Source organism: Dromiciops gliroides, chromosome 2, assembly GCF_019393635.1.
Source record: "Dromiciops gliroides isolate mDroGli1 chromosome 2, mDroGli1.pri, whole genome shotgun sequence".
Classification (NCBI taxonomy): Eukaryota; Metazoa; Chordata; class Mammalia; order Microbiotheria; family Microbiotheriidae; genus Dromiciops; species Dromiciops gliroides.
In genome coordinates this window covers 191,436,658-191,462,254 of record NC_057862.1, presented here as the reverse complement: position 1 = coordinate 191,462,254, position 25,597 = coordinate 191,436,658, and the positions used below count along the sequence as shown (strand labels likewise).

The window sequence follows — 25,597 nt, the reverse complement described above, 5'->3', positions numbered from 1 at the left end:
CTCTATCCACTGCGCCACCTAGCTGCCCCCAAAATAGACTTTTGAGGAGGCACTGGGTAAAAAAGAGAAATAAATGTAAGGAGAGAAGTCTTTACACATATAATTTATATCATATTGCTTGCCTTCTCTATGGGTGGGGGAGGGACTGGAGGGAGGGAGAGAATTTGGAACTCAAAATGTTAAAAAAAAATTAATGTTTTAAAAAAAAAGCATCGGCCAGAGAAAACAGAGCTCCATCCCTTCCCGGCTACCCCACCCTCCTTGCTTCTTCCCCCACCTTGTTCATTTCCTTTTTCTCCCTCCCTCCCCATTTTCTCCCTTTCCCTTCCCTTCCCTTCCCTTCCCTTCCTCGTGCTTCTCTCCCCGGGCTCCTCTTACACCTCCCCTCAGGATTTCCCTACAGGCCACGCCCCCGGGATGGGGCGGGGGCGGGGCTTCTTGCTAAACGTCATCCTTCTGCGCCGTTGTTACCGCCGCTGCCGTCGCCGCCGCCACTGCCACCGACAGGTGGATGAGTAGGTAGGTCGGATAGCGTGAGGGAGGCGGTGAGTCGTCTCCGTGACATCGTTCCCGCAGGACCTTGGCTGGAGGGTGATTGCGGCGGTGCTATGGTGTCTGGAGGCCAGGTAAGGGTCCGAGGGGCGCCTGCTCTGCGTCCGTCCTCTCTGGGGGCTCCGGAGGATGGGCCGGGGCCGGGGCCGCTGCGGGGTGGGCGCCCGGGAGGCAGCGGGCAGGGCTGGGCTGCGGACTCGGGGGGTGCCCCGGGGCTGGGGGCTGGGGGTAGCGGGCCGCCCCTCACCCGCCCTCGCCTTCGCCCTGCAGGTGCACCATGTCTAGACCGGGGGTCCTGGGCGGCGCTCGCACCGGGCTCGGGCTGGTGCTCGGGGCCGCCGCGGGCCTCGGGCTCCTCTGTGCCTTCTATATCCACCGGAGGAAACGGACCCAGAGCCATGGCGGGAACTGGAACGCGTCCAACTCTCTGGGCTACACCCGCACCCCGGAGTCTCACCGTCAGGGTAGGCGCTCCCCGCTCCACCCCGGGCACTGCCCGCACTTCGCCCCCCGCAGTGCTTGGCCTTAGGGAGCCGGCCACCTGCCCAGATGCCCCAGCTGCCACCTGTGGTCAGGCATAGCCAGCCGCTCCTAGCCTCGGGGCCGAGGAAGGACTTGAGGGCCAGAACGCTTGACTTGCTTGGGAAAGGTTTTGAAAAGTTTATTCGTTCAATGACCCAAGAACAGAGAACTCAGTCTGCTTTTGTAGCTTTATTTATTTACTTTTATTTTAATGCCTAAAAATTTATTTATTTTTAACATTCATTTTTTAAAAATTGAATTCCGAATTCTCTCCTTTCCCTCCAGCCCATTAAGAAGGCAAGAAATGTGATGTTATACATGTGGAGTCATGCAAAACATTTCCATATTAACCATGTTGCCAAAGGGGGAAAAAAAACCAAGAAAAAATAAAGGGAAAAATAATGTTCTAATCAGCATTGACTCCATCAGTTATTTCTCTGGAGATAGTATTTTTCGTCTTAACGTAGCTAAAAACTAAAAAGTGGCCATAATTATTCAATTCATGTCTTTGAAATGCTTTGCTGTTTATTGAGTTGTTGGTGCCTGACAAATGAGGGAGAGGAAAGGGATTCCTTTATGTATTCCCATTCCACAAGAATAACAAAGAGGCCAAGAAAGGGGAGAAGTTGACACAATTGGTCCTAAATACATGTTTATTGCTTTAGATTGAACATAACATACCTGAGGTCACTCTGTCAAATAGCAAAGGTGGTGTCAGATGCTAATCTCCTGATTTTTAATCCCATCCTCAAAGTGTTGTACAATTGTTGGCTCCCACCTTCTTAGACTTCAGGTGGAAAGGGGTGATGAAAGACTTCACCTTTTATCTTCTTTCTCTCATAACCCTGAAAAAATAGGAAGGTGTTGAAAAGATTTCATAATTCTCACTGTTGGTTTTGGCAATAAGTATGAAGGTGTTTCAAGTCCCAGATTGGTGCTCTGTGGGTGTATATTAGAGGAGAAAGGGAGCCCAGCAAAATGCAAAAGAAAAAGTGGATTTTGTAGGTATTAAAACAATCCTGATCATTTAATTTAATTTATCAGAGAATGTTAGTGTTGGAAGAGACTTTGGAGATCACCAATCCAATTTTCTTTACACATGAGGCTCTTGAGGCCCAGAGAGGTTGTGACTTTCTTAGCCAGGTTAGTGACAGAACTGGTCCAGGACTGGTATTCATTTGTTCTTTCTACTACACAATACTACTTCTTTATTTAAGGTGAATTAAAGTGTTGGGTTTTTTTAAGCAATTTATTTTCTTGCTAATTTTAGCTCTGATCTTGTTTTGAGGTTTGATAAATTGGTCCACTTTGCAGACAGAGAAATTAAAGGCAATGTGGCGAAGTAAGGAAAGAACACTGGCCTTGTAGTCATAGGACACTTGTGTTGAAATCTTAGCTCATTAGCTGTATAGTCTTTGACATGTTACTTCTCTCTAGATCCCAGTTTTCTCATTAAAAATTATTACTTATAAAAGTTTGGGACTAGTCAAGATGATTTGTAAGTCACCTTATGAAGGTTTCACTGGGAGTTAATTTTCCTTTTTAGACATTAGGACTAGTTTTCTACCTGTTTTTTTCCCATGAAGTTTAGGTAATATTCTGCCCTGATTGACTTTGGTAAATGGAACCCTGACATTTGAGTGATAGAACTCTGCCCCAGATTGCTTGCTCTCCATTGTCAGCAAATTCATTCCCTGTGGGCTACGAGTTTCCTTCCTTGTTTATGTAAAATCCAAAGGATTGGGGTATTCTTCCCTCTGCTGGGGTTTGAGAGTATTACATTCCAAGCCAGAGGTTAACGCTATTCACTTAGCAAAGCATCAGGGCGGATAAAGTACAAGTAAGTCACCTTCTTGATTCTGGTATAACAGTTAAATTTTCAGAGGACTTCCACCTCCCATTCCTTGGGAAAAGTGTCAGACCTTGTTATCAATAGCAGGACTGTTTTAGGTGGATCAAGTGGGAAAAAGACACATTAGAAGCTCTCAGAGTATAGTCTTGCAATACATTTGGTGGCAGATTATCACAGGGTGGTAATCTTAGACTTAGCACAGGATTTTGGAACTCACAACAGCCTGTGGTCGGCCATCAGGAGGACTGTTTTTGTGCTGTGGTTTGGGGAACAGTGGCCGACAGCCAAGGTATCTTTGTCGCCCAACATTCCTGAGCATCGCTGAGCATGTTGTGTAACCTATAAGCTTCCTGGATTGCTAGTAACACAGAGGGTTTATTTCCAGCTCTATTTTGTCTGCCATACTGGTTTCTTTCCTGTTTTAGCATCTGGCATCTCAGCAGTCAGGGCAATACATTTACTCATCCAAGTTCATAAGTAGTTTGGAATTGGCACCTACCTTTTGTTTAATCCAGAAGTTAATTTGGGGGAATTCTGTGATAGCATCTTATTTTGGGGGGGGGTAGGGCAATGAGGGTTAAGTGACCTGCCCAGGGTCACACAGCTAGTAAGTGTCAAGTATCTGAGACCAGATTTGAACTCAGGTCCTCTTGAATCCAGGGCTGGTGCTTTATCCACTATACCACCTACCTGCCCCTCTGTGATAGCATCTTAACCCATAGGGTTGGCAAGAGATATCTTCAGTGCCTCTTTCATTCAGTAGCTGCTACTTTTCTCTTTGGCTTGTTTGGCCTCTATTGTGGTGAAAAGGAACGGGGGCTTTTGATATTCTTGGCTTAGAAGTTTAGTTCTCATTATGTGAAGTGGTGGTGAGAATTTGTACCCTAAGGCATCCTCTTGCTAGTTTCACTAGACTTTTATTTGTGAAAGTGGACCAGGGATGGTGTGACACTAGAGTTGTGTAGGACAGATTATTGGTACTCTGAGAAAAGATTTTTCTCTTGCAAAGCACATGTCAGATCATCAGAGAACTCGATTCTAGCACGAATTTATGTCACTGCTATTAGATACAAGACAGTTGTTAGGCTCACTCTGGTGAAGGCCAGCAATTTGTTGGAGCAGAGCTGTCTTACTTGGGCAAGAAAATGTGAAGGCCTCCTTGTCTCATTCTAGACTATGAACTTTGTCTTCTGTCTCCCATGCTTTAGTGATGCTCTTGCAGGCAGCACCGGGAGAGGCTGGTGATGCTGTGTCTATTCCCAGCATGCCAAAGGAGAAGCAAGAGGAGGTGTTGGATCGCCTGGAGTTTGTGTTGAGCAGCCTCACTGAGCTTCGGCAAGAGGTGGAAGAACTGAGGAATAGCCTTCGGGGTCTTGCTGGGGAGATTGTGGGGGAGGTCAAGTAAGTACTGGATGACTGAGACCCTTTTGCAGCTCCTCTGGCTTTTGTTACCTGTGCTAGGCCATGTTCTTTTTCTTTTTCTTTTTCTTTTTCTTCCTTCCTTCCTTCCTTCCTTCCTTCCTTCCTTCCTTCCTTCCTTCCTTCCTTCCTTCCTTCCTTCCTTCCTTCCTTCCTTCCTTCCTTCCTTCCTTCCTTCCTTCCTTCCTTCCTTCCTTCCTTCCTTTGTTCCCCCCAAAGAATTTCTAATCCAGGATTAAGGTGACACTCTTGGTTGGGTGTTTGGGAACCTAGGTTAGTTTTCCTTTCATACCAGTTGATGTGTTTACACTGAATCCCAAAAGGGCATTTGGCAAAAATCCCACTCCACCTATCAAGCTTGGGGTAGCCCTTGTAAGCTTTGAGTCATTAGAAATGCGAAGGGAGCTGTTGAACACATTTTCTTACTGGCATGGGCTTTTGGGCCTTTGGGACAAGCTGTCAATGTATGTTGGTTGTGCTATTTGCTCATTCTCCAAGAGTGGGAGTATGAGTAGGATAAATATGGGTGGGATCTCGTTTGACCCTCCAGAATGGGTCCTACTTTCCAGGTCTCAGATGGAAGAGAACCAAAGAGTGAGTCGGAGGAGAAGGTATCCATTCAGCAGGGAAAGAAGAGACTCCACTGGCTCCAGCTCCATCTACTTCAGTGCGAACTCTGGAGCGCCTTTGACCGAAGGAGAGAGCGAGGGAGGGTGAGTCATGTGCTACTGGACAGAGTTAGGAGAACCCATGGCAGCCCAGCTGTGGGCTGCTGGTGATTTTTGATACAAACCAGGGTTTTGAGGGATCATGTAAGAAAAGAATGCTTCTCAGGTTACTTTTTTTTCAGGGGAAAGTTTTATTGATACTCTTTTTTTTTTTTTTTTGGGCGGGTCAATGGGGGTTAAGTGATTTGTCCAGGGTTACACAGCTAGTAAGTGTTAAGTGTCTGAGGCCGGATTTGAATTCAGGTCCTTCTGAATCCAGGGCTGGTGCTCTATACACTGTGCCACCTAGCTGCCCCCCTCCATACTCTTTTAAAAGCTTTGTTGTCACTTCTCAGTGACTCCTCTTCCCACTCTCCCTCTCCTCAAAATCACCTTAGTAACAAAAGAGTACAATTAATTATGCAAAACAAATCAACACTGGGCAACTAGGTGGTGCAAGGGATAAAGCACTGGCCCTGGATTCAGGAGGACTGGTGTTTAAATCAGGCCTCAGATACTTGACACTTACTAGCTGTGTGACCCTGGGCAACTCACTTAACCCTCATTGCTCTCCTCCCCCCCCACAAAAACCCCAAACGCACAAAATAACACATTGGCCTTTTGTTAAAGTATATCCTGGACCTTACTCTGCACCCCTCTCCCTAGAGGTGGCAGACATATTGGTCATTGAATTGATCTGAATTCTGAAGTCTTTAAATGTTTTTCCTTTACATTATTGTGGTCATGGTCTAAATTTTTCTCCTTGTGTTTTTCATTTATTCTGTTTCAGCTCACATACAGATCTTTCCAAATTTCTATGAATTCTTCACATTCATAATTTCCACAATCATGGAATTCATGATTTTCTTTTTCTTTTTTTTTTTAAATTCATAATTTTCACGATCATGGTGCAGCAATTTTGCAGGCTACTTTTGCTTCCCTTTCTCTCTGAGTAGAAACTTCTTCCCCTAGAAGACTTTACTATGTTACCTTAACACTTTCTAGTGACAGAAACTTCCCTGCCTGGAGTCAGGCAGACCTGAGTTCAAGTTTTGCCTCAGATATCTATTGGTCATGAGACCCTGGGCAAGTCATTTAACCCTGTTTGCCTCAGTTTCCTCATCTGTAAAATGAGCTGGAGAATGGAATGGCAAACCACTACAGTATCTTTGCCTAGAAAACCCCAAATGGGGTCACGAGAGTTGGACATGATTGAACAACAGCAGAAGCGACAGAAACTTATTCCTTTGGAATTTGGAATAACAGGGCCTGTTTTTGTGCTCCACTGAACCAAATTATAGCCAATACAAAGCACTGGGAAATTAGCAGAGTGGCTCTTCTATTCTGTTCAGCTCCTTCTCCTGACTCATTTAAGGCTCAAAAAAAAAAAAAAGCGCAAACCACAAAAGTGGTTTGTGCAGCTAGGTGTTGTAGTGGATAGAATTTAAGATTTAGAGTTGGGAAGACCTGAGTTCAAATCCTGCCTCAGACATTTACTGTGTGAGCTGGAGTAAGCCTCATAACCTCTTTTAGCCTCTGTTCCCTCATCTATAAAATGGGGATAATAACACCTATCTCACAGGGTTGTTGTGAGGATCAAATAACATCACATGGAAAGTGCTTTGCAAACCTTAAAGTGTTTTTAAACCTTAAACTGGGGGTGAGGATGGTGTAGTTGCTTTCATCCTAAAGGCCAGGCCTGAACTTTGTGTCATTAAAAACCTTAAAGGTTTTTAAACCTTAAATTGAGGATGAGGATGTAGATAATTCAGTCCCAAGGGTCAGGTCTGAATTCTGTGTCCTCTTTTCTTTGACATGACGTGGTTCATGGTAGAATCTGTCTTTGGCTTCCACGAAATCTAGCAGTCCCAGTGGCCTATATTTAGTCTTGAGATGAGTAGTCCCTTTTCTTTTGTGGCTTTTATTTCATTTCATTTTATTTTTTTCGTGAGGCAATTGGGGTTAAATGATTTGCACAGGGTCACACAGTTATTAGTAAGTGTCAAGTGTCTGAGACCGGATTTGAACTCGGGTCCTCCTGACTCCAGGGCTGGTGCTCTATCCACTATGCCACCTAGCTGCCCCTTTTGGGGCTTTTAATGATCAAAATTAGATTATGTTATGAATTTAACATTAAACATCACTACACACAGTTATACTTATTTTATAACTATTTACATTTAAATGAATTCTGATACATAAACTGTTGTAACATTTTAGTCACTCCAGAATTTTTTGCTTATTCCTTTTCATTTAAATTTTTTTAAATGTTTGAGTTTAAATGCCAAGTAAAAGAGGCATTTCCTCTTTAGTAGAGGAATAGTAGAATAGAAAAAGAAGAATGTGCATGAGATTGTAAATCTCTTATGTACAGTTTGCTTTTCTTTTAAAATATATAATAAATTTGGGGGCAGCTAGGTGGCACAGTGGATAAAGCACTGGCCCTGGATTCAGGAGGACCCGAGTTTAAATATGGCCTCAGACACTTGACACTTACTAGTTGTGTGACCCTGGGGAAGTCACTTAACCTTCATTGCCCTGCAAAAAAATAAATATATAAATATACATATATACATACATATATATTTATGTGTGTATATTTATATATATATATATATATATATATATATAAAATTCAACATGTAACTTTTAAAGCTGTCCTATTTGTGATTCTTTCTGACCTGTTCTCTTCTATGTATTTTTAAAAAAATGTTTCAGTTGCTCTGTTTTTCTTTGTTTTTTTTTTTTTTTGCGGGCAGTGAGGGTTAAGTGACTTGCCCAGGGTTACAAAGCTAGTAAGTGTCAAGTGTCTGAGGTCGGATTTGAATTCAGGTCCCACTGAATCCAGGGCCAGTGCTTGATTCACTGCGCCACCTTGCTGTCCCCCTGTTTTTCTTTCTTTTGGACTACTCTATACCCAATTTCTCTCTCTATCTCATTACCCTCCCTCAATCCCACATAAATTGAAAAAAGAAGAAAAATAGAACACTTATAATCAATATATGCAGTCAAGCAAGGAAAAAAACCCAAAACACCCAAAACTTCCTGCTTTGGCTGTCCATACATGTTAGTTAGCACCTGCTAAATGGCAGACACTGTGCTAAATGCTGGGGATACAAAGAAGGACAAAAGGCAGCTCCTGTCCTCAGGGAGCTCAGTCTAATGAAATGTATCCCTAACTCTATACCTTTAGTCCAGGAGGTGGATGGCAGAATTCATTATGTATCTTTTGTAATCTTAGTTGGTCATTGCATTGAGTTCTTAAGTCTTTAAAGAAGGTGGTTGTTTTCATTTACAATGCGATTGTGTGTATTGTTCTCTTGGTTCTGCTCACTTTTTCCCTTCCAATATTTAGTTTGTTTGTTTTTGTGGGGCAATGAGGGTTAAGTGACTTGCCCAGGGTCACATAGCTAGTAAGTGTCTAGTGTCTGAGGCTGGATTTGAACTTAGGTCCTCCTGAATCCAGGGCTGGTGCTTTATCCACTGCGCCACCTAGCTGCCCCTTTCCCTCCAATATTTAGAATTTTATCTTCCTAAATTACATGGTTCTGCTCATTTTCTAAAAAATTAATTTTACCTTTTTTTCAGTTAACAAGTATTTTTTCTCTTCATCTCCCTCCAACTTAAAAAAAGAAAGAAAAAAGCACTTGAAACAAATACGCAGTAGTTAAGCAAAAGATTCTTACACTGATCATAATGCAAAAACGTGTATTTAATTCTGAGCCTCTAGTTCTTAGTTCTGTCAAGAATTGAGAAGTATGCTCCATTGTTCTTTTGTTTTTTTGGTGAGGCAGTTGGGGTTAAGTGACTTGCCCAGGGTCACACAGCTAGTAAGTGTCAAGTGTCTGAGCCTGGATTTGAACTCAGGTCCTTCTGAATCCAGGGCTGATACTCTATCCACTGCACCACCTAGCTGCCCCCATTGTTCTTCTAAAATCTTGATTGGTCATCTCCTTAAATCTTTTTTTTAAATTAAAATTTTTTTTTTTTGGTGAGGCAATTGGGGTTAAGTGACTTGCCCAGGGTCACACAGATAGTAAGTGTCTGAGGCCAGATTTGAACTCAGGTGTTCCTGAATCCAGGGCCGGTGCTTATCCACTGAGCCATCTAGCTTCCCCCTTAAAATTAAATTTTACTTTATTTTCATAAAGTTCTGCCCTTTCTCCCATCCCAGCCCCAATGAGAAAGCAAGACAAATTCATCAAGTTTCATTGAGCAAAACAAATTCCCATCTCAACCACATCCAAAAAAAAAAGTGCCTCAATCTACTCCCAGTCTATCTTCTTTGTAATAGGATATGGATTGTATCATCAGTCTTCTGAAATTGTGGTTGGTCATTGTGTTGATCAGAGTTTCTGTAAATCTTTCATAGTTGTTTCTACGATACTTTTGTTACCGTATAAATCATTCTTCTAGTTCTGCTCACTTCACTCTTCATCAATTTATACAAGTCTTCCTCTAATACCAGCCCCTTTATCATCTCTCATAGCACAATGGTAATCTATTACATACATATACCATAAGTTGTTCAGCTGTTCCTCAATTGAAGGGTACCTTCTCAGTTGTCAATTCTTTGTCAACACAAAAACGTTGCTAGAAAGATTTTTGTTATGTGGGTCCTCTTCCTCTGTCTTTGATCTTTTTGTGATATAGATGCAGTGCTGTTTTCACTGATTGACCAAGCTATACTTGTGACTGTGAGTTGAAGGTTTAGAGTGGTTGCCCTTGTTGCTCTGGTAGTTTGCTTAATACTTCTTTTTTTTTTGGCGGGGCAATGAAGGTTAAGTGACTTGCCCAGGGTCACACAGCTAGTAAGTGTCAAGTTTCTGAGGCCACATTTGAACTCGGGTCCTCCTGAATCCAGGGCTGGTGCCTTATCCATTACGCCACCTAGCTGCGCCTGCTTAATACTTCTGGACCAGAAGATGCTCATGCTAGAAAACTCTTTTCTTCTCAGCACAGCCAGTATAGTAAAAAGAGCTATGGGGGCAGCTAGGTGGCACAGTGGATAGAGCACCGGCCCTGGATTCAGGAGGACCTGAGTTCAAATTCAGCCTCAGACACTTAACACTAGCTGTGAGACCCTGGGCAAGTCACTTAACCCCAATTGCCTCACCAAAAAAAAAAAAAAAGAGCTATGGATCTAGAATTGTCATTCCTAGGTTTGAATTATGGCACTGTTACTGTGTTACATGTCTAGCGTTAGGCAAGTCACTTAACTTTTCTTTGCCTCCATTTCCACATCTGAAAAATGGAATCATACTACCTATTCACAGGGTTGTTGTGCCAATGGGATAAAATATGTTAAGTACTTTATAAACTACAAAATAGTATACAAATACCATTATTAATTTTATGTCAATATATAAACACTCTGGTGGACAGTAGTAATGTACGGTTGTAATTTCCAAACTTTTCTTAGGGTACTTAAATGTTTTAATGGGAAAGGAGGCTTAATGAGATAGAATATGATGGGAGGGAAAACTCAGGGATAGAAATTAGAAGACAAGCTCTAGAATTGAGCCATTTGAGAACTATAGTCAAAGGTTATCTGTTCCAGGGAGGCCGAGTTAGCAGAGTATCCTGACTGGCTATTGAGGAACAAAGTCCTTTTCTTCCAGTATCACAAATGTTAGTGTCACAAAGTTGGATCAGAGGGCTGGTTCCAACAAACATACTGTCATGAGTAATATGAAGCTTGGACTAGCAGAGTCAGAGAGCCCACGTTGTGCATTTTGTTGACAGTTGTAACAGTGCCAAAAGGGCATAGCTTTGCCAAGAGTTCAGAAAATGGAACTTGGAACATCTAATTATGATTGTAAAAAGCTTTACAAATACTTGCATATTCTAAAGTCAATAAAAGCCAAATGTGGTTTACAAATTAGAATTATAGGAAAGATATGACCAAAGGCCAAGTATACATTTACAGTGACCTATCCCTTGGTAGCTGTTCAGGTAATTCTGTGGTAGTAAATTTACCCCCAGGGAATAGATTGGCAGTAGTCCCTCTATTGAGGGAAGATGTGGCTATCTTGGGATTAGTTTGAATCATCAGCAAGATGGCTGAGTCTTTGGCTTATGGAATAAATTGGTCATTTGAAGCCATGTGGTTTGATTTTTGGGCCTGATATCCAGGTCAGTGGTCAGGGAGTACTTTCACCACAGTCAGTGTACATGGGCAGAAAGGGAGGCTCTGGTGAGCAGCTCCTTTTTTTGAATAGACCACAGACTCATGAATGACTTTGAATAATGAGAACCAAGGAAAGATCATACACATCATTTTCCTGTAAGGGAATCGAGAGGATTTATTTGGATTGTCTTGGTTCTAATCTTTCAAAACAGATCTCTTTCATGGGTTCCAGGAATGAACAGTAAGATATGACAGAGGTAACTTCTTTCATGGTAGACAGTAAGGTCATATTCTTTTTTTTGGGGGGGGGGCAGCAATCAGGGTTAAGTAACTTGCCCAGGGGCCAAGCAGATAGTAAGTTTCTGAGGTTGGATTTGAACTCAGGTCCTCCTGAATCCAGGGCCAGTGCTTTATCCACTGCGCCACCTAGCTGCCTCTCAATGTAGTAGAATCTTTTTTTTTTTTTAAGTGAGGCAGTTGGGGTTAAGTGACTTGCCCAGGGTCACACAGCTAGTAAGTGTAAAGTGTCTGAGGCTGGATTTGAACTCGGGTCCTCCTGAATCCAGGGCCTGTGCTCTATCCACTGCGCCACCTCGCTGCCCCTAGTAGATTCTTAATAATTATCTGTTAAATGAACTCTTTTCTGTTGCTGAGGGTTCTTCAGCCCTCAGAACATAAATTTTAGGAGTTTTTATCACAAGTAAAGCAACTTATAGAGACAGGGCACTATGTCTAGAAAGAATTTTAATTTTCATGGCTCTGACATGACTAGACACTCCAGATTAAGCTGCTTTGTCCCAAAGCAGGTCCCTTTATTTCCCAGGTAGTCACAGAAACCTGAAGAAGAGGGTAGACATAAGGGGGAGTGAAGGAGGACCTGTTGTATATAACCTTCATGTACATTGAATCAAGGGCCCAAGAGGTATCATAAAGGACTTAAGAGGGTGCCGAGTGAGTAGTGAGAGACAATGAGGGGCAGCTAGGTGGTGCAGTGGATAGAGCACCGGCCCTGGATTCAGGAGGACCTGAGTTCAAATCCGGCCTCAGACACTTGACACTTACTAGCTGTGTGACCCTGGGCAAGTCACTTAACGCTCATTGCCCCACCAAAAACAAAAAAAACAAACAAAAGAGACAGTGACAGTGGTCTGTGGTATCAGTGATATAGGACTCTTCCAAGAACAATAGTACTATTCTTGGTCCACTTGGAGACTGGGGTTAGCACTTTGCTGTTCAATAAAACTATAAAATCCCTCTTTTCAAAACCTTAGTATTTCTGTTGAAAGAAATGGATTATGGATTTCTTGAACTGCTTTTACTCATGTGTAACAAGCTGGTCTGTGCTCTCAATTCTAGCTTTGAAAGGAACTGAATATTCTTAGGTCTCTGGCATTGTTAAGACCTTAAGGCCTTTCTTGACCTCGTTTTCCTGAATTCTTGTTTTCCTTGGATATTTTGTGTCCCAGGAGCCCGTGTTTTCAAAGCAAGCAGGGGCCCTAATGGACTGTAGCATTTCATGACTTCCTGAATTTGAGAAAGTCAACTCCTGGGTCAGAGTTGTTGAGATTCTGTTAATAGCTGTGACTCCATTCCCCCAGCACATGGGGAAACATGAATTTATATGCATATAAATGCACCCAGCTGGGTGGGGCCATTTTGTCATTAGGAAGTTGCAATTCCTGAGCTAAGCAGAAATCATGTTGTCTTAGTGACTAGAATCTAGGGCTGAATGTCTCTAGCTTATGGATCGACAACTATGGAAACAATTGAAGAGACCTACTAACTATACATGTGGGAGAGGTCTCACAGGGTAAGAGTTAGTAGCATTTGTATAATGCGTTATACTACATTTGTGTGGCTTCTCACCTCCATCGGGAGGTGCATTTTCTCCTGGCCCTTTACTCAACTATCCCCTTGTCCACCAAGGCATTAATTTTAGAGGCATATCTGCCTCTGATCTGCTGGATGAGGTGTTAGCACCATTGAGGAGAGTGGACTGCCTGTGGGTTGTTTCCTATATCCTGTGATTTGTACATCTCTCAAAGTACTCTTCTTCTCTCCTCTGACACTGCCACCACCCTGGTGCACAGTCCAGCTTCCACTCAGCTGTTCAAGCCTCCTGAAGCATGGGTCTCACCACATCCGCCCACTGTTCTGTAAACCACAGCAATTCCCAGGAGCCCCTGGAACGGAGAATCTCCCGTCTGGCTCTCAAAGCCCTTCCTGCCTTTTCAGTCTTGTCATGCCTTTACTCTTCTCCAAAGTCCAGTGAAGTTGGCCTCCTTGTTGTTCCTTGCACTTGACATTCCATCTCCTGATTCTGGGCCTTTTTATTGGCTGTCCTCTTTCCCCTTCCCTCCCCCCCATTCCTGAAACACTCTTCCTCTTCCTCTCTGCCTCCTGGCTTTCTTCAGATCTCCGCTAAAGTGCTACTTTTTGCAGGAGGTCCTTTCCCAGTCTTCCTTAATCTTCACGCCTTCCTTCTGAAACTAGCCCCAGTTTGTCCTGTATATAACTTGTTTGCATGTTGTCTCTCCCATGAGACTGTGAGCTTCTTCAGAGAACAGATTGTTTTTTGCCCATGTTTGGCACAGTGCCTGACACATGATGGGCACTGAAGTGCTTATTGACTGACTCTTTGGTGGGCTTAGACATGGGTGCATTGGCTGCCCCTTTTGGTTGGGGGAGAATCAGAGGCTCCCTTAGTCTATGGGATGTCTGTCTGAGGGATGTTGTCCAATGTGCTTTCTACCCAAGGTACACAACAGCCAACGCAGAGTCTGACTATGACTGGGAGACTGAAAAGGAGAGTGAGGAGGATGAAGATGAAGTGAGCTGTGAAACTGTGAAAACGGGACGAAGGGACTCTCAGGACCTGACCGGTGACGGGGATTCTCTCCTGCCGGCGGACTCTGCGGGTGGAGAGGAGCTGCTCCTGTTGCTGCGGCAGGCGGACGAGCTGCACCAAGGCGATAGGCAGAGCAAGCAGGAAGGCTTTCAGCGGCTCCTCAACAACAAGCTGGCGGTAATGCCCTCCCCACCTCCATCCTGACTGCTGCCCCACACTGAGTAGGGGCCACTGGCCACAGGTAGTTCAGAAAGCAGGCGAGGGCTCCCAGAGCCTGCTCTTCTTTTCTTTTCTTTTTTTTTTTTGGTGAGGCAATTGGGGTTAAGTGACTTGCCCAGGGTCACATAGCCAGTAAGTGATAAGTGTCTGAGACCGGATTTGAACTCAGGTCCTCCTGACTCCAGGGCTGGTGCTCTATCCACTGCGCCACCTAGCTGCCCCCCAGGGCCTGCTCTTAAAGCGCAGTATCCCCCACCTCAGCTGTGAGTCACAGTAGAAAATCCACATCCAAGTAGGCTGAGTGCTTGCTGTGGTTGGGGTGGGGTAGAAGAGGTGGGGACACATAGGAGGCTAGTGTTTCCTTCTCTCAGAGCCTGCCTGTCCCTCTTCACCTTAGCCTCCTGCAAGAAGAGAGGATTCTCACATCTCCAAGTCTGGCAGATACTTGGTGCCTAAGGAAGCAACTCTTAAAAAAACCAAACAAACTGAAAACGGGCAAGAGAGGAAAAGTAAATGAAAAGTTTCTGCCTTTCAGCAGGTGGAAAAAATTGTCAAAGAACCTGGCATGCTTCCTTTCCCCTTGGTGCTCTGCCCAGAGCTCCAGCTTTTTTGCCCCATCTGAAGGAGGACTGCAATCTGAGCTAGAGAGGGCATTCTGACTCCTTTTCTCCACCTGTTCCAAGTAGAGACCAAACCAAAACCCTCCAAAAGGAGACCAGGATACAGTTCCACCCTGGTGCAGCCCTCTTTTTTTTTTTTTTTTTTTTTTTTGCTGCAGGGCAGTGAGGGTTAAGTGACTTACCCAGGGTCACACAGGTAGTAAGTGTCAAGTGTCTGAGGCCGGATTTGAACTCAGGTCCTCCTGAATCCAGGGCCGGTGCTTTATCCACTGTGCCACCTGGCTGCCCCGTGGTGCAGCCCTTCTTAAGTCCTGCTCATAGTGGTCTAGGTTTCCCTGTTCCTGGCTTAGGCCTGGGACACAGGAGTCCTGGACCTCTGTAGGCCATTCTCTGCCTTCATTTCCCATCTCCCCATGTACATTGTCTAGGCCTTTGGACACCATGCAGCATTACAAGTTTGGAAAGACAGCTTCTGTTTTGGTGTGGAGGAATGGAATAGACAGTTTGAGATTTGACCTTTTGGGATTGTTAGCAAAATGCTTAGATGAAGGGTTCTTCCATTTCATCGCGAGTGCCTGGGTTTGACTCCCTTTTCTAGCGATCAGAAGGAAATTACCTCATCTGAGGGTCCTAAATACATCTCCTTAAGTGTCACTTCCACCATTCACCTGTTGAGCATTGCCCCATCGGGTAAGGGTTGTTGGGACACATTCCTGGGAGCTCTGTGGCCCTCCTCGTTCCCCCCAACACAAGCATCTCATGGTGGCTAGAGGAAGTCATCGCTGATATCCAGGATGCAGGGTGAGAACTGCTTTCAACTCTTTTGTTCCATCCACAGTATGGAAGTCGACAAGACTTTCTGTGGCGCCTGGCCCGGGCCTACAGTGACATGTGTGACCTCTCCGAGGAGACGAATGAGAAGAAGTCATACGCCCAAAGTGGTGAGCACTCGCTTGGCTATTGCAGGGAAAAGACGGCTGACCTTGGATGGTGGCTAGAGCTAGAAGAATCTTCCGGTCTAATGCCCTTATCTTGCACACAAGGAAAACAAAGCCCAGAGAAGATGTCATTTGCTCAGGGTCACAGATAGAGTAGGTAGCACAGCCAGAATTTGGTCCAGTTCTTATGATCCCCAATCCAATGTGCTTTCTGTTAGAATGCACTGGCCTAAAGGACTGAACTGTGGCACAGCATGGTTAGCACTCAAAGGGCAGCCCTAGGCTGGGAGGGAGTTGTCCCGGCTACTAGCTTTAGGCAGGCCACTTGGCCATTGTGGACCTTGGCTTCTCCACCTGAGGTGCAGGTGGTGAGAGACCTGCTTTGTGGTAATTAGAGAGTAGGTATCTTCAGGGTCTGGACATGGTACCCAAGGGGTAGACATTTCTGGAAGACGATTCTAGAAACAAATCTGGCTCATTTGCAGTCATAGGCTTAGAGCTGGAACAGGCCTTATCCAGCCCCTCCTTTTACAAATGAAGAGACTAGCAGGAGCTGCAGAGCTAGCATCTGGACCCAGGTCCTCTGAATCCACATTTAGTGCTTTCTCCCTCATTCCACTGCCTCTTTCTTTCTTTTTTTTTTTTTTTTGGTGAGGCAATTGGGGTTAAGTGACTTGCCCAGGGTCACATAGCTAGTAAGTGTTAAGTGTCTGAGGCCGGATTTGAACTCAGGTACTCCTGACTCCAGGGCCGGTGCTCTATCTACTGCGCCACCTAGCTGCCCCTACACTGCCTTTTTCACCTTCGTATGTCTCCTGCTGAATCCCTTCCAAAGTTCCTCTTCTAATGAAACTGTCCCTGATTCCCTGCCCCACCCCCCTTATGTTTTTGTATCTCTCCTCCCCACTGACTCATGTGATACAAGAGAAATTGGTCACTAATGTAATTTAGGTTTCTGATATGGATATCTATATTATAGTTATCTGACACGTGTCAGTTATAGCTTTTCAATGGACTTTGACCTTCAGGAAGACGGGGCTGACCCTTATCTAAACTGTCAGTTTGGTCAGTACCCAAAGTAGCTGTTTAATAAATATTTCTTTTGAATTCACTTTATAGTTTATAAAATGCTCTCCTCACAACTTCATGAGGTAAAGTAGTTAGTACAAGTATTATCCCATTATTACAGCGGAGGGAAGGAAGTGACTCTCTCCTAGCCACCTCTTAGACCCTGCACACTCATGGAACCTTTTCGGTGTCTACCGAGAGTGTTATGGGATCACAGAGTTGTAAAAGGACCTTAGAGACCATCAAGTACAACCTTCTTTTTACAGAGGAGGAAACGGAGGATGAGGAACGTTAAGTGACTTGCCCAGTGTTACACAATTAGTGTCTGAAGCAGGATTTGAACTTGGGTTTTCCTGACTCCAAGTCCAGCATTATCCACTCTGCTGCTTCGATCCAGGAACTAGTAGACTTGCCAGGAGGCAGCACTGGGAATAATGAGCTCCCTCCCTCTATAGGAAGATTTTTGGCTCAATATAATATAAAGAAAAACATTCTAGCAGTTATACTTGTCTCAAGATAGAACTGGTTGCTTTAAATGAGTGAATTCGTTTCTCTTGTCCTGAGTGGGGTGGGAGTTGGGAAGAGAAGGTTTGGGTCTTCAAGTGAAAGCCAGATGACCACCTGCTGAGGATGTTGTGAAGCGATTCACATTTAATGTGGATTAGGTGACCTCTTCACCTATTTCACCCCATGAAGTCTGTGATTCTCTGCTACTGACCCAGTGTTCCCATGATGCATCCAACCAAGTCTTATCACAAAAACCTTTGCCCTTGGGAGCAGTGAGCACTTCCACATTAAGAATCTGGCTTTGGGGCAGCTAGATGGCGCAGTGGTAAAGCACTGGCCCTGGATTCAGGAGTACCTGAGTTCAAAGCCGGCCTCAGACACTTGATACTAGCTGTGTGACCCTGGGCAAGTCACTTAACCCTCATTGCCCTGCAAAAAAAAAAAAAAAAGAAGAATCTGGCTTCTAGGTTCCTCTTTGTGGGGTGATCCCTTTCAGTATCAGCCATTTGTGAGGTTGCTCCAAGTCCTGGGTCTAAAAGGAACCTTAGAGGACACATTATGTTAGCTTGCCTTTAGGCAGGCCTGCGCTTATATAGTGGCAAGAGAATGGCTTCTTGGTATCTGTCTTGGATAATTTAAGTTCTTATAGGGCTCAGGGTCAACATTTTAAACATTAATTCTTCTTGAATGGTACTGTAAGTGGCATAGGGAAGTTGGGCTGAATTTATATTGCCCTCAGATTAAAATTGCAATAACCCTGAAAGTTAAAAAAAATACTTTGCTTCTTTCTCATCTTGAAGAGACTTTCTATTGACAAATCCCAATTTTACCCACCTGAGGGTTCTAATTAATCAATATACTTAACCTTTTGTCTTCAGAAACAATCTCCAAACCTCTCACTATTTAAAAATCATTGGGATTTATCTCCTCTTTTAACTCTACTAATAGCCAACATTTACATAGCGAATTCAAGTTTGCCCAGCACTTCACAGGTGTTTTCTCAATTGAGTCTCTTGAGGAGGGTGGTACGAGAGAAGTTGGGACCATAGATAAATGTTAGGGGTCAGGAGAAGACCAAGGAGTACAGATGTCTTACACCTTCTTTGGGAGCACAGATTTATGTATGACCTGCCACTTCTAAACTGGCTCCAATTGAGTATTGAAAAGTGAGGATGAGAACAGGCATCTTTCCCTCCCCTTCTCTCTTTTTTTTTTTTGGTTGTTGTTATTTGTTTGTTTTTTTGCAGGGCAATGAGGGTTAAGTGACTTGCCCAGGGTCACACAGCTAGTAAGTGTCAAGTGTCTGAGGCTGGATTTGAACTCAGTACTCCTGAATCCAGGACTGGCGCTTTATCCACTGCGCCACCTAGCTGCCCTCATCCCCTGCTCTTTTTGAAGAGAATCCTGGTGGGCTTTGGGTAGGAAAGAATCCTTTTCAAAATACTGCTAACTTCTGGTACCACCTTTTATCTTTTAGGAAAAGAAGAAGCAGAGGCTGCCTTGGAGAAAGGGGATGAGAGCGCTGAGTCTCACCAGTGGTAAGTGGCATCCTGTGGGGCTCTGGGGGGAGGAAGCAACCCTGGGTTTAGGAGGAGGCACTGGGGCCTTGACTCAGCCAGCTTTCACTGCACCATGACCAGAAGCATTTGGGGACTTCTCTGTTTTTTTTCTTGGCAGTGACCAGAGTCATCTGTGCCTGTAGGTTTTAGGAGAGCTCTGGTTTGGCTTCCTGTTTGGCCCCTTGTAAAGCCAGGAGGCTGTTTGTGCAGGATAGTGCCTGGATTTTGTGTGTGCACATGTTTGTTCTGACTGAGGCAACCCTGGAGATGAATTGGAGAAACTTGACATGATAAACGAGGCTCAGAAAAATGAGTTGTCTTGGGGTTGGCAGGGGGAGCATGGGTTGAAGTGGGCAGAAATGTGGCTAGTGTCTAAAGCTGTTTGGCTAAGCTACAGTCTGACACCTTGAATCCAGTGTGCAGTAGTGACTGATGGACTTTGGCTTTTGCTTAGCTTGCCTGGGGAAATCTGTCCATGAACTTGGTGCACAGTGAGCAGAACTGCCAAGTCTGATGGTTAGTGGGATAGATTCTTTTATTGGCATTAAAAAAATCCACCTTATCTGTGACCTCATGAGGTAAAGCCCTCGTAGCTGTCCTGGGGCAGAGCTTAGTGAGAAACTCGCTATCTTGGGAGTCCAGGGCCAGAATTCTTAGTTTCAGTAAAAATGTTGCTCTCCTCTGTTTTTCTTTCTTGCTTTTCCTATCATCAGCCCAGGGAAAGGGGACAGAGGACGAGGTTTCACCAGTTCTCGGTGAGCTTCATGTCCACCTGGTTCTGTTCCTAGGCCCTTTGGCCTACCTGCCCTTTTTTTTTTTTTTTTTTGCACAGCTGCTCCCAAGAAGTACTGATGATTGTAAATATTTATTAGTCTCTTTGCTCCAGTCAAACTGGCCTTCTTCCTGGTCCTCACACATAAATGCACTGACCCATCATCTCTTTGCTTCTGCACAAGCTGTATGCCCTCCATGCCTGGAGAGCAGTCATCCCTACTGCTGCCTCTGAGAACCCCAAGTTTCCTTCAAATCTCAGTTCAGGCACCATCTTCAAATAAGACTTTTCCTGATGCTTACTCTTAAGATCGTTCCATGCCCTTTGGTGGAACTTGTCTTAAAATCTTGTCCCTTTTCCTGAGCTCTTATGACATTTTTGGCTGTTCCCTCCATGGGTCGTTTCTGAGACCCATGTTTGGATTGGTACTGACTTGAGACCCTGCTGATATCCTAAGTATTTCTTAGAAATTCTATCTATTCATCCATCTAGTTACCCATCTGTCTGTCACATATGTGTATACACATGTATACACGTACATACTTATGTTTATATATATATATATGCATGTACACACACCTTTGATATATATGTATATGTATATATGTATACGTATATGTATATCTTGGCATAGTTTTCTTCATGAGTCAAGAAAGAGTCAACAAATATTTCCATATACACGGGTAAGACAAAGAGGATTGCAGATAAAACTGAATCTATTTAAAGGGTGTCCAAAAAGTCCTAGGGTAGCATTAAGCTTAGCACCTAGCACCTAATGTTAAATTTACCATGATCTACAGTAGTGCCAACCCTGCCCTGCATGTCTGTGTCTTCTTCTGAATTTAATTCTATCTACTGTATATTTTTTAAAATGGTTTCATAAAGGCTCTTTTGTTTCCTTTTTCTATATCACGACTATTGTCCCTGGCCTTGATGCCCTCCCATAAAAACCTCTTCCTTGTAAAAAATGTGTACAGTCAGGTCAAAACAAGGTAGTGTTGAACTGTTCAGATCTGAAGATGTATGTCTCACTCTGCACCTGCAGTTGTCACCTCTCTCCTAAGAGGTGGGAAGCATGCTGGAGTCATAACAGCACTTCACTGATGAGTTGTTGAGTCTTTCAAATATTTTCTTTTTCAGGATTTTGGCCCATATGTCATTGGCCCTCCTGGTTCTGTTCCCTTCACTCTGCATCAGTTCATAGAAGTCTTCTAGGGTTTCTCAGAAACTGTCTCTGTAATTTCTCATGGCAAAACAATGTTCTACTATTGTTCATATTATATAGTTTATTCACCCATTTCCCAATTGATGACACCCATTGTGTTTCTAGTTCTTTGCTACAACAGAAAGTACTCGTGTACATATTTTTGTATGGTTCCTTTCCCTCTGTCTCAGGCCCTTTAGCATTTATACCAAGTAGTGGTAACTGCTGAATCAAAGGGTATATAACAATTGAGTGACTTTTTGAGGGGGTCCTGGCTTTTCGCCAACATACCTTCTCTTATCCTGCCTTGGAGAGATGGAAGCTAAAGGCAGAGTATAGGATAAAAAGCCTAATTTGGGGCAGAGGGGGAAGAGCTGTGGAGGTCCTCAGAGAGCCAGTGGAAGGGCAGGGTATAGAGAAATGCCCTGGGCCTCTTGCATGGAGATGTAGCCTTTTGATGTGAACTTGGCCTTCAGATCCGGAGCTCACTGTTGTTGCCTCCTTGGCAGGTACGCAGTGTTGTGTGGTCAGCTGGCTGAGCATGAAGGCATTCAGAGGCGCATCCAGAGCGGTTACATCTTCAAGGTGAGAAATAACTTTTCTCTCCCCCTCTGGAAATCACACCCAATGAGGCCACAATCTGCTTTGTAACTGCTTTTTCTCCTCACCAGGATCACATAGACAGAGCTCTTGCCCTCCAGCCAGAGAATCCCAAGTCTCACTTCCTCCTTGGAAGATGGTGCTACCAGGTGAGCCCTTTCCTAGGGCTTTCAGTCTCTTATGAAGCCTTTATCTGGGCCATGAGTCTGTAGAATGGCAGTAAACACTGATGAACGAAAAGGCGTTGATTATGTGCTCGATTGGGATAATCATCATCAGAGGATATGTGGGCTTGTCTCGGGTGGCAGTGGGCTGAGTTCTGGCGATCCTCTCCCTGTTGTTTTGGTGGCAGGTGTCTCATCTGACTTGGCTAGAAAAGAAGACTGCTGGGGCCCTGTTTGAGAGTCCTCCCAGTGCAACTGTCCATGACGCTCTGCAGAGCTTTCTGAAGGTATCACAGGGAGGGAACAAGAAGGCCATCAGTGGGTGTGGAAGATTCCATCCCAACTTGGGAAACACATGGCCTTGTTCTCATCTGGTGTCTTCCAAGGGGGGCTGGGAAGGGATCCAAAGGCTTCCTCTTTGAAGCCAGGGACTCATAATAGAGGTTTGGCTTAAAGCTGTCTTCTGGAGGGCCATATTGACCTAGTTATTGACCCAGTTGTTTCCCTTCTTAAGGTAGAAGAACTAAGCCCTGGGTTTTCTAAAGCTGGAAGAGTATACATTTCCAAGGTAACACAATGACCATTTTGTGTTTAAAAATATATTTGATGTCTTTTGTCTTTACATTATACTATTTTGGGGGAACCTTTCCTTATAACTAGAAAAAGTGAAGCACAACACCCACTGACGATGTGGGCAATTTCCTGTCTTAATAGTAGCCTGCCTCTTTGCCATTAGATCAGTAGGTGTCATTTTCACTTCTCTAGGACCATCGGCCGTTCCAGTTACTCAGAATTTGGCTTCTTATCAGTGATCTTTTCATTCCATTGTTGTCATCTATGTTCTTTTGGTTCTGCTTATTTTACTGGATCCGTTCTTAACTAATCTTTCCATGTCTCCGAATTCCTTGTCATATTCTGTACTGCTCAGTAATCTTTTATGCCTATAAAATCATAGGCTTAGAGATTATCTGGCCCAAATGGATTAGCAGTTCCAGTGGTCCTCATTCCATTTTTGACCAAGGCAGGTCAAGATGCTTGGGTGAGGTCCAGTGGCTCCCATGCTTCCTTTTACCTCTAAGACCAAATGAAAATTCTTTGATTTGGCATTTAGAGCGCAGCACCTGGTCCCTTCCTGCCTTGTCAGTCTCACACACTTTTCTCCTCTTGATGCATACTGCAATCCAGATGCAGCCAAGCTCTTTTTTGCACACACCTCCTTCCATCTCCTGATCCTTTCCCTTTGCACTAGCTGTGCCCCATGCCTAGACTACTCCCTCCTTGCCTCTATGCTTCCTAATCTCTGATTTCCTTTATGACGGAGTTGGAAATCCAATCCAAGTCCTGTGCCTCCAGAGCTAGAACTCTCTTTGTTATATTATTTTAAGGATTAGCAAAGTGGAGAAATGAGGCCAGAGTAGAATTTGTGGACAAGGAGGGGAGGGAGGAACTAGAAGTTTTAGGGAGGACAAGAAGCAAATCTGGGAGTAAGGTAAGGGAAGATATGGAAGGACAGAAATTACTGAAAATCGTAGTACATCAGGGTTCTCAATTTTTATATTCCAGGTTTGCTTGTTTTTTTAGCTGGTCCCCAATCAGTAGGCACCTATTTTGTTTCCATTTTTTTTGCTTACCACCATTAGTGCTGTCCTATGAATATTTTCATGTATATTAGACCTCTGTTCCTGTCTTTGACCAGTATGTGCCCAGGAATCCTACTGCTGGGTCAAAGGGTAGGTGTAGTTTGATAGCCTGCATCTGAATCACGTGCCCATCATATATATGTGGCAGGAAGTAACTGAGGAGTGCAGTTGTTTAAAGGAGAGTTAATATGACAACTGTGGCTCTCCACCATCATTTTGTACTTTTCTTATGCACTTAATATCAAGTGAAATTAAATTATGTGAACAGCACTTTGCAAACCTTCAAGCTTCAAATAAAGGCTAGCTATTATTAATATCCTTGAATTTAGAATTCAAAAAGTTTAAAAAATGATTGTTAATATTTAATAAAATTAAAAAGTTGAAAAATAATATCCTCCATTTTGTATTACAACACACTCCCCCCTCCTCTTCTCTGCAGTTATCATTTCTGAGGATATACAAGATTGTTTTATTTATCTTATCCCTAACACTTAGTGTATTGTTCTGTACATACTAAATGAATATGTTAAATTGAACTTTCAACTTGAGTTAGTGGTGTCTGTCCTTTTCCCTACTTCCTAATATCCCTTAGGGCAGCTAGGTTGTGGAGTGGATAGAGGCTGGGCCCAGAGTCAGGAAGATTCATTTTCCGGAGTTTAAATCTGGCCTTAAACACTTCCTAGCTGTGTGACTCTGGGCAAGCTACTTAACCTATTTGCCTCAGTTTCCTCATTTATAAAATGAGCTGGAGAAGGAAATGGCAAGCCACTCTAGTATCTTTGTCAAGAAAATCCCAAATGGGGTCATGAAGTATCAGACGTGACTGAAAAAGACTAAACATCTCTTACTGATGGTCACTACTGTGTCTTCTTTCTAGTGCTACAAGGAGCTAGGGAACAACTCTGAAGCTGGGCAGTGGATGAAGTTGGCCCTGGAGCTGCCAGATGTCACCAATGAGGTAGCTATCCATCTTCTTTTTTTCTGGTATCTCACAGCTCTGTCCATTCCTTTCACCCAAAGTTCCTCATGTCTCCTGAGCTTCATCTGTTCAGAGTGGGACTGGGAAACTGTCCTGAGCTCCCAGGAACACAGACGTCAGGCCTAGCGCACTCTCCTGGCTTCTGACCATGGTGTGATTATTGGCCTGATATTAGGACCTTGAACGAATGTGTTCCTTTACAGTGCTCTATTTTCCCAAGCAGCTTCCTCCTTGGGCTCCATTAGTATACGGGGAAGATAACCTATTTAACAGTCATCCTTAGGCTGACCTATAAAGCAATGATGAGTGCTAAGAAATCACAAAAACATGGTTTGTGAGAGTTAGGGACGGGACAAGCCTCTAGTCTGACTTATTCTGTTCCTCTCCCTTTTGACCCTTTCCCCCCTCCCTCCCATTCACTTTAGGATGTTGTCTGCCACCAGGACCTGGAGGAGCTGAGGGTAGCATTGGGAGAATAAGCACATTCCTTGGCCTTCATCACCAGAAGGGCAACACCACGTACAGTAGCAGGAGAGAGGGAGTCCCCTCTTGTGCCCCTGCTTGGACAACAATTCCTCCTTTGAGTGGAGGCTGAGCAACGTTAAGGCTGGGGAAAGAGCTGGCTGCCTGGAAGCCTCTCCTGAGCTGCCACCTTGCCATATCTGTGTTTGCCTACTGCCACACCATGGTTCATTCACTCCCAGTCTTCTCTCTACCCTGAAACCAGAAAAGGAAAGGTGTGATGATTTTTCATCAGATCAAAGCTTCTGGTTTTATGGGCTTTTTTTTTTTTAAACTATGAATTCTGTGGTTGAGGCAGTGGTGGCAGAAGGAAGTACCTGTGACTATAAGCACAGGCCTGGTCAGGGCAGTGGCACTGAAAACCACCTGCCAGCTGGGGAAGTGGGAGAATAGTGGCACTACTTTTTAGCTGATAGGGAGGTAAATGCACTTTATAAAGCCTTGGGAACAAAGTATAGCACTCTCTCTTTTCATCCTTTTCACTGACCAGTCCCAGCTTCACTGTAAATAATACCCCTAGGATCCCCACCCTGCTTGGTCAGGGTAAGAGGAAGGGGTATGAGAAGACTAGACATTCCCTTCATCTTTCCCCTGATGTGGGCTCAGGCTTGTGGTGGCATCTGGCCGTTTCTTCCCTGCCTGAGCCATGACACCTTTTTTAAAGTGAGGAATTATCTTGTTTAGGGCACTAATAAAGCTATGGTATTTATAGCTGCCTGGTCTGTATTGTGGTACAAAATTGAAATAAACCAGCTCAAATGGCAGTGAGATCAAG

The 25,597-nt window shown here is 44.1% G+C and overlaps 1 protein-coding gene across 1 annotated transcript; it reads left to right on the top strand.

The window, feature by feature from the left end:
* Nucleotides 1-458: 458 nt before the first annotated feature.
* On the top strand, nt 459-25,597 carry RMDN3 (regulator of microtubule dynamics 3). Its single transcript, XM_043987888.1, has 13 exons — nt 459-626; nt 823-1,016; nt 4,135-4,327; nt 4,915-5,058; nt 13,940-14,207; nt 15,708-15,810; nt 18,860-18,920; nt 21,427-21,502; nt 21,589-21,666; nt 21,870-21,968; nt 22,196-22,249; nt 24,199-24,279; nt 24,726-25,597. The coding sequence occupies exons 2-13, from the start codon at nt 830-832 to the stop codon at nt 24,777-24,779; spliced, it is 1,398 nt and encodes a 465-aa protein (XP_043843823.1). The 5' UTR covers nt 459-626; nt 823-829; the 3' UTR covers nt 24,780-25,597.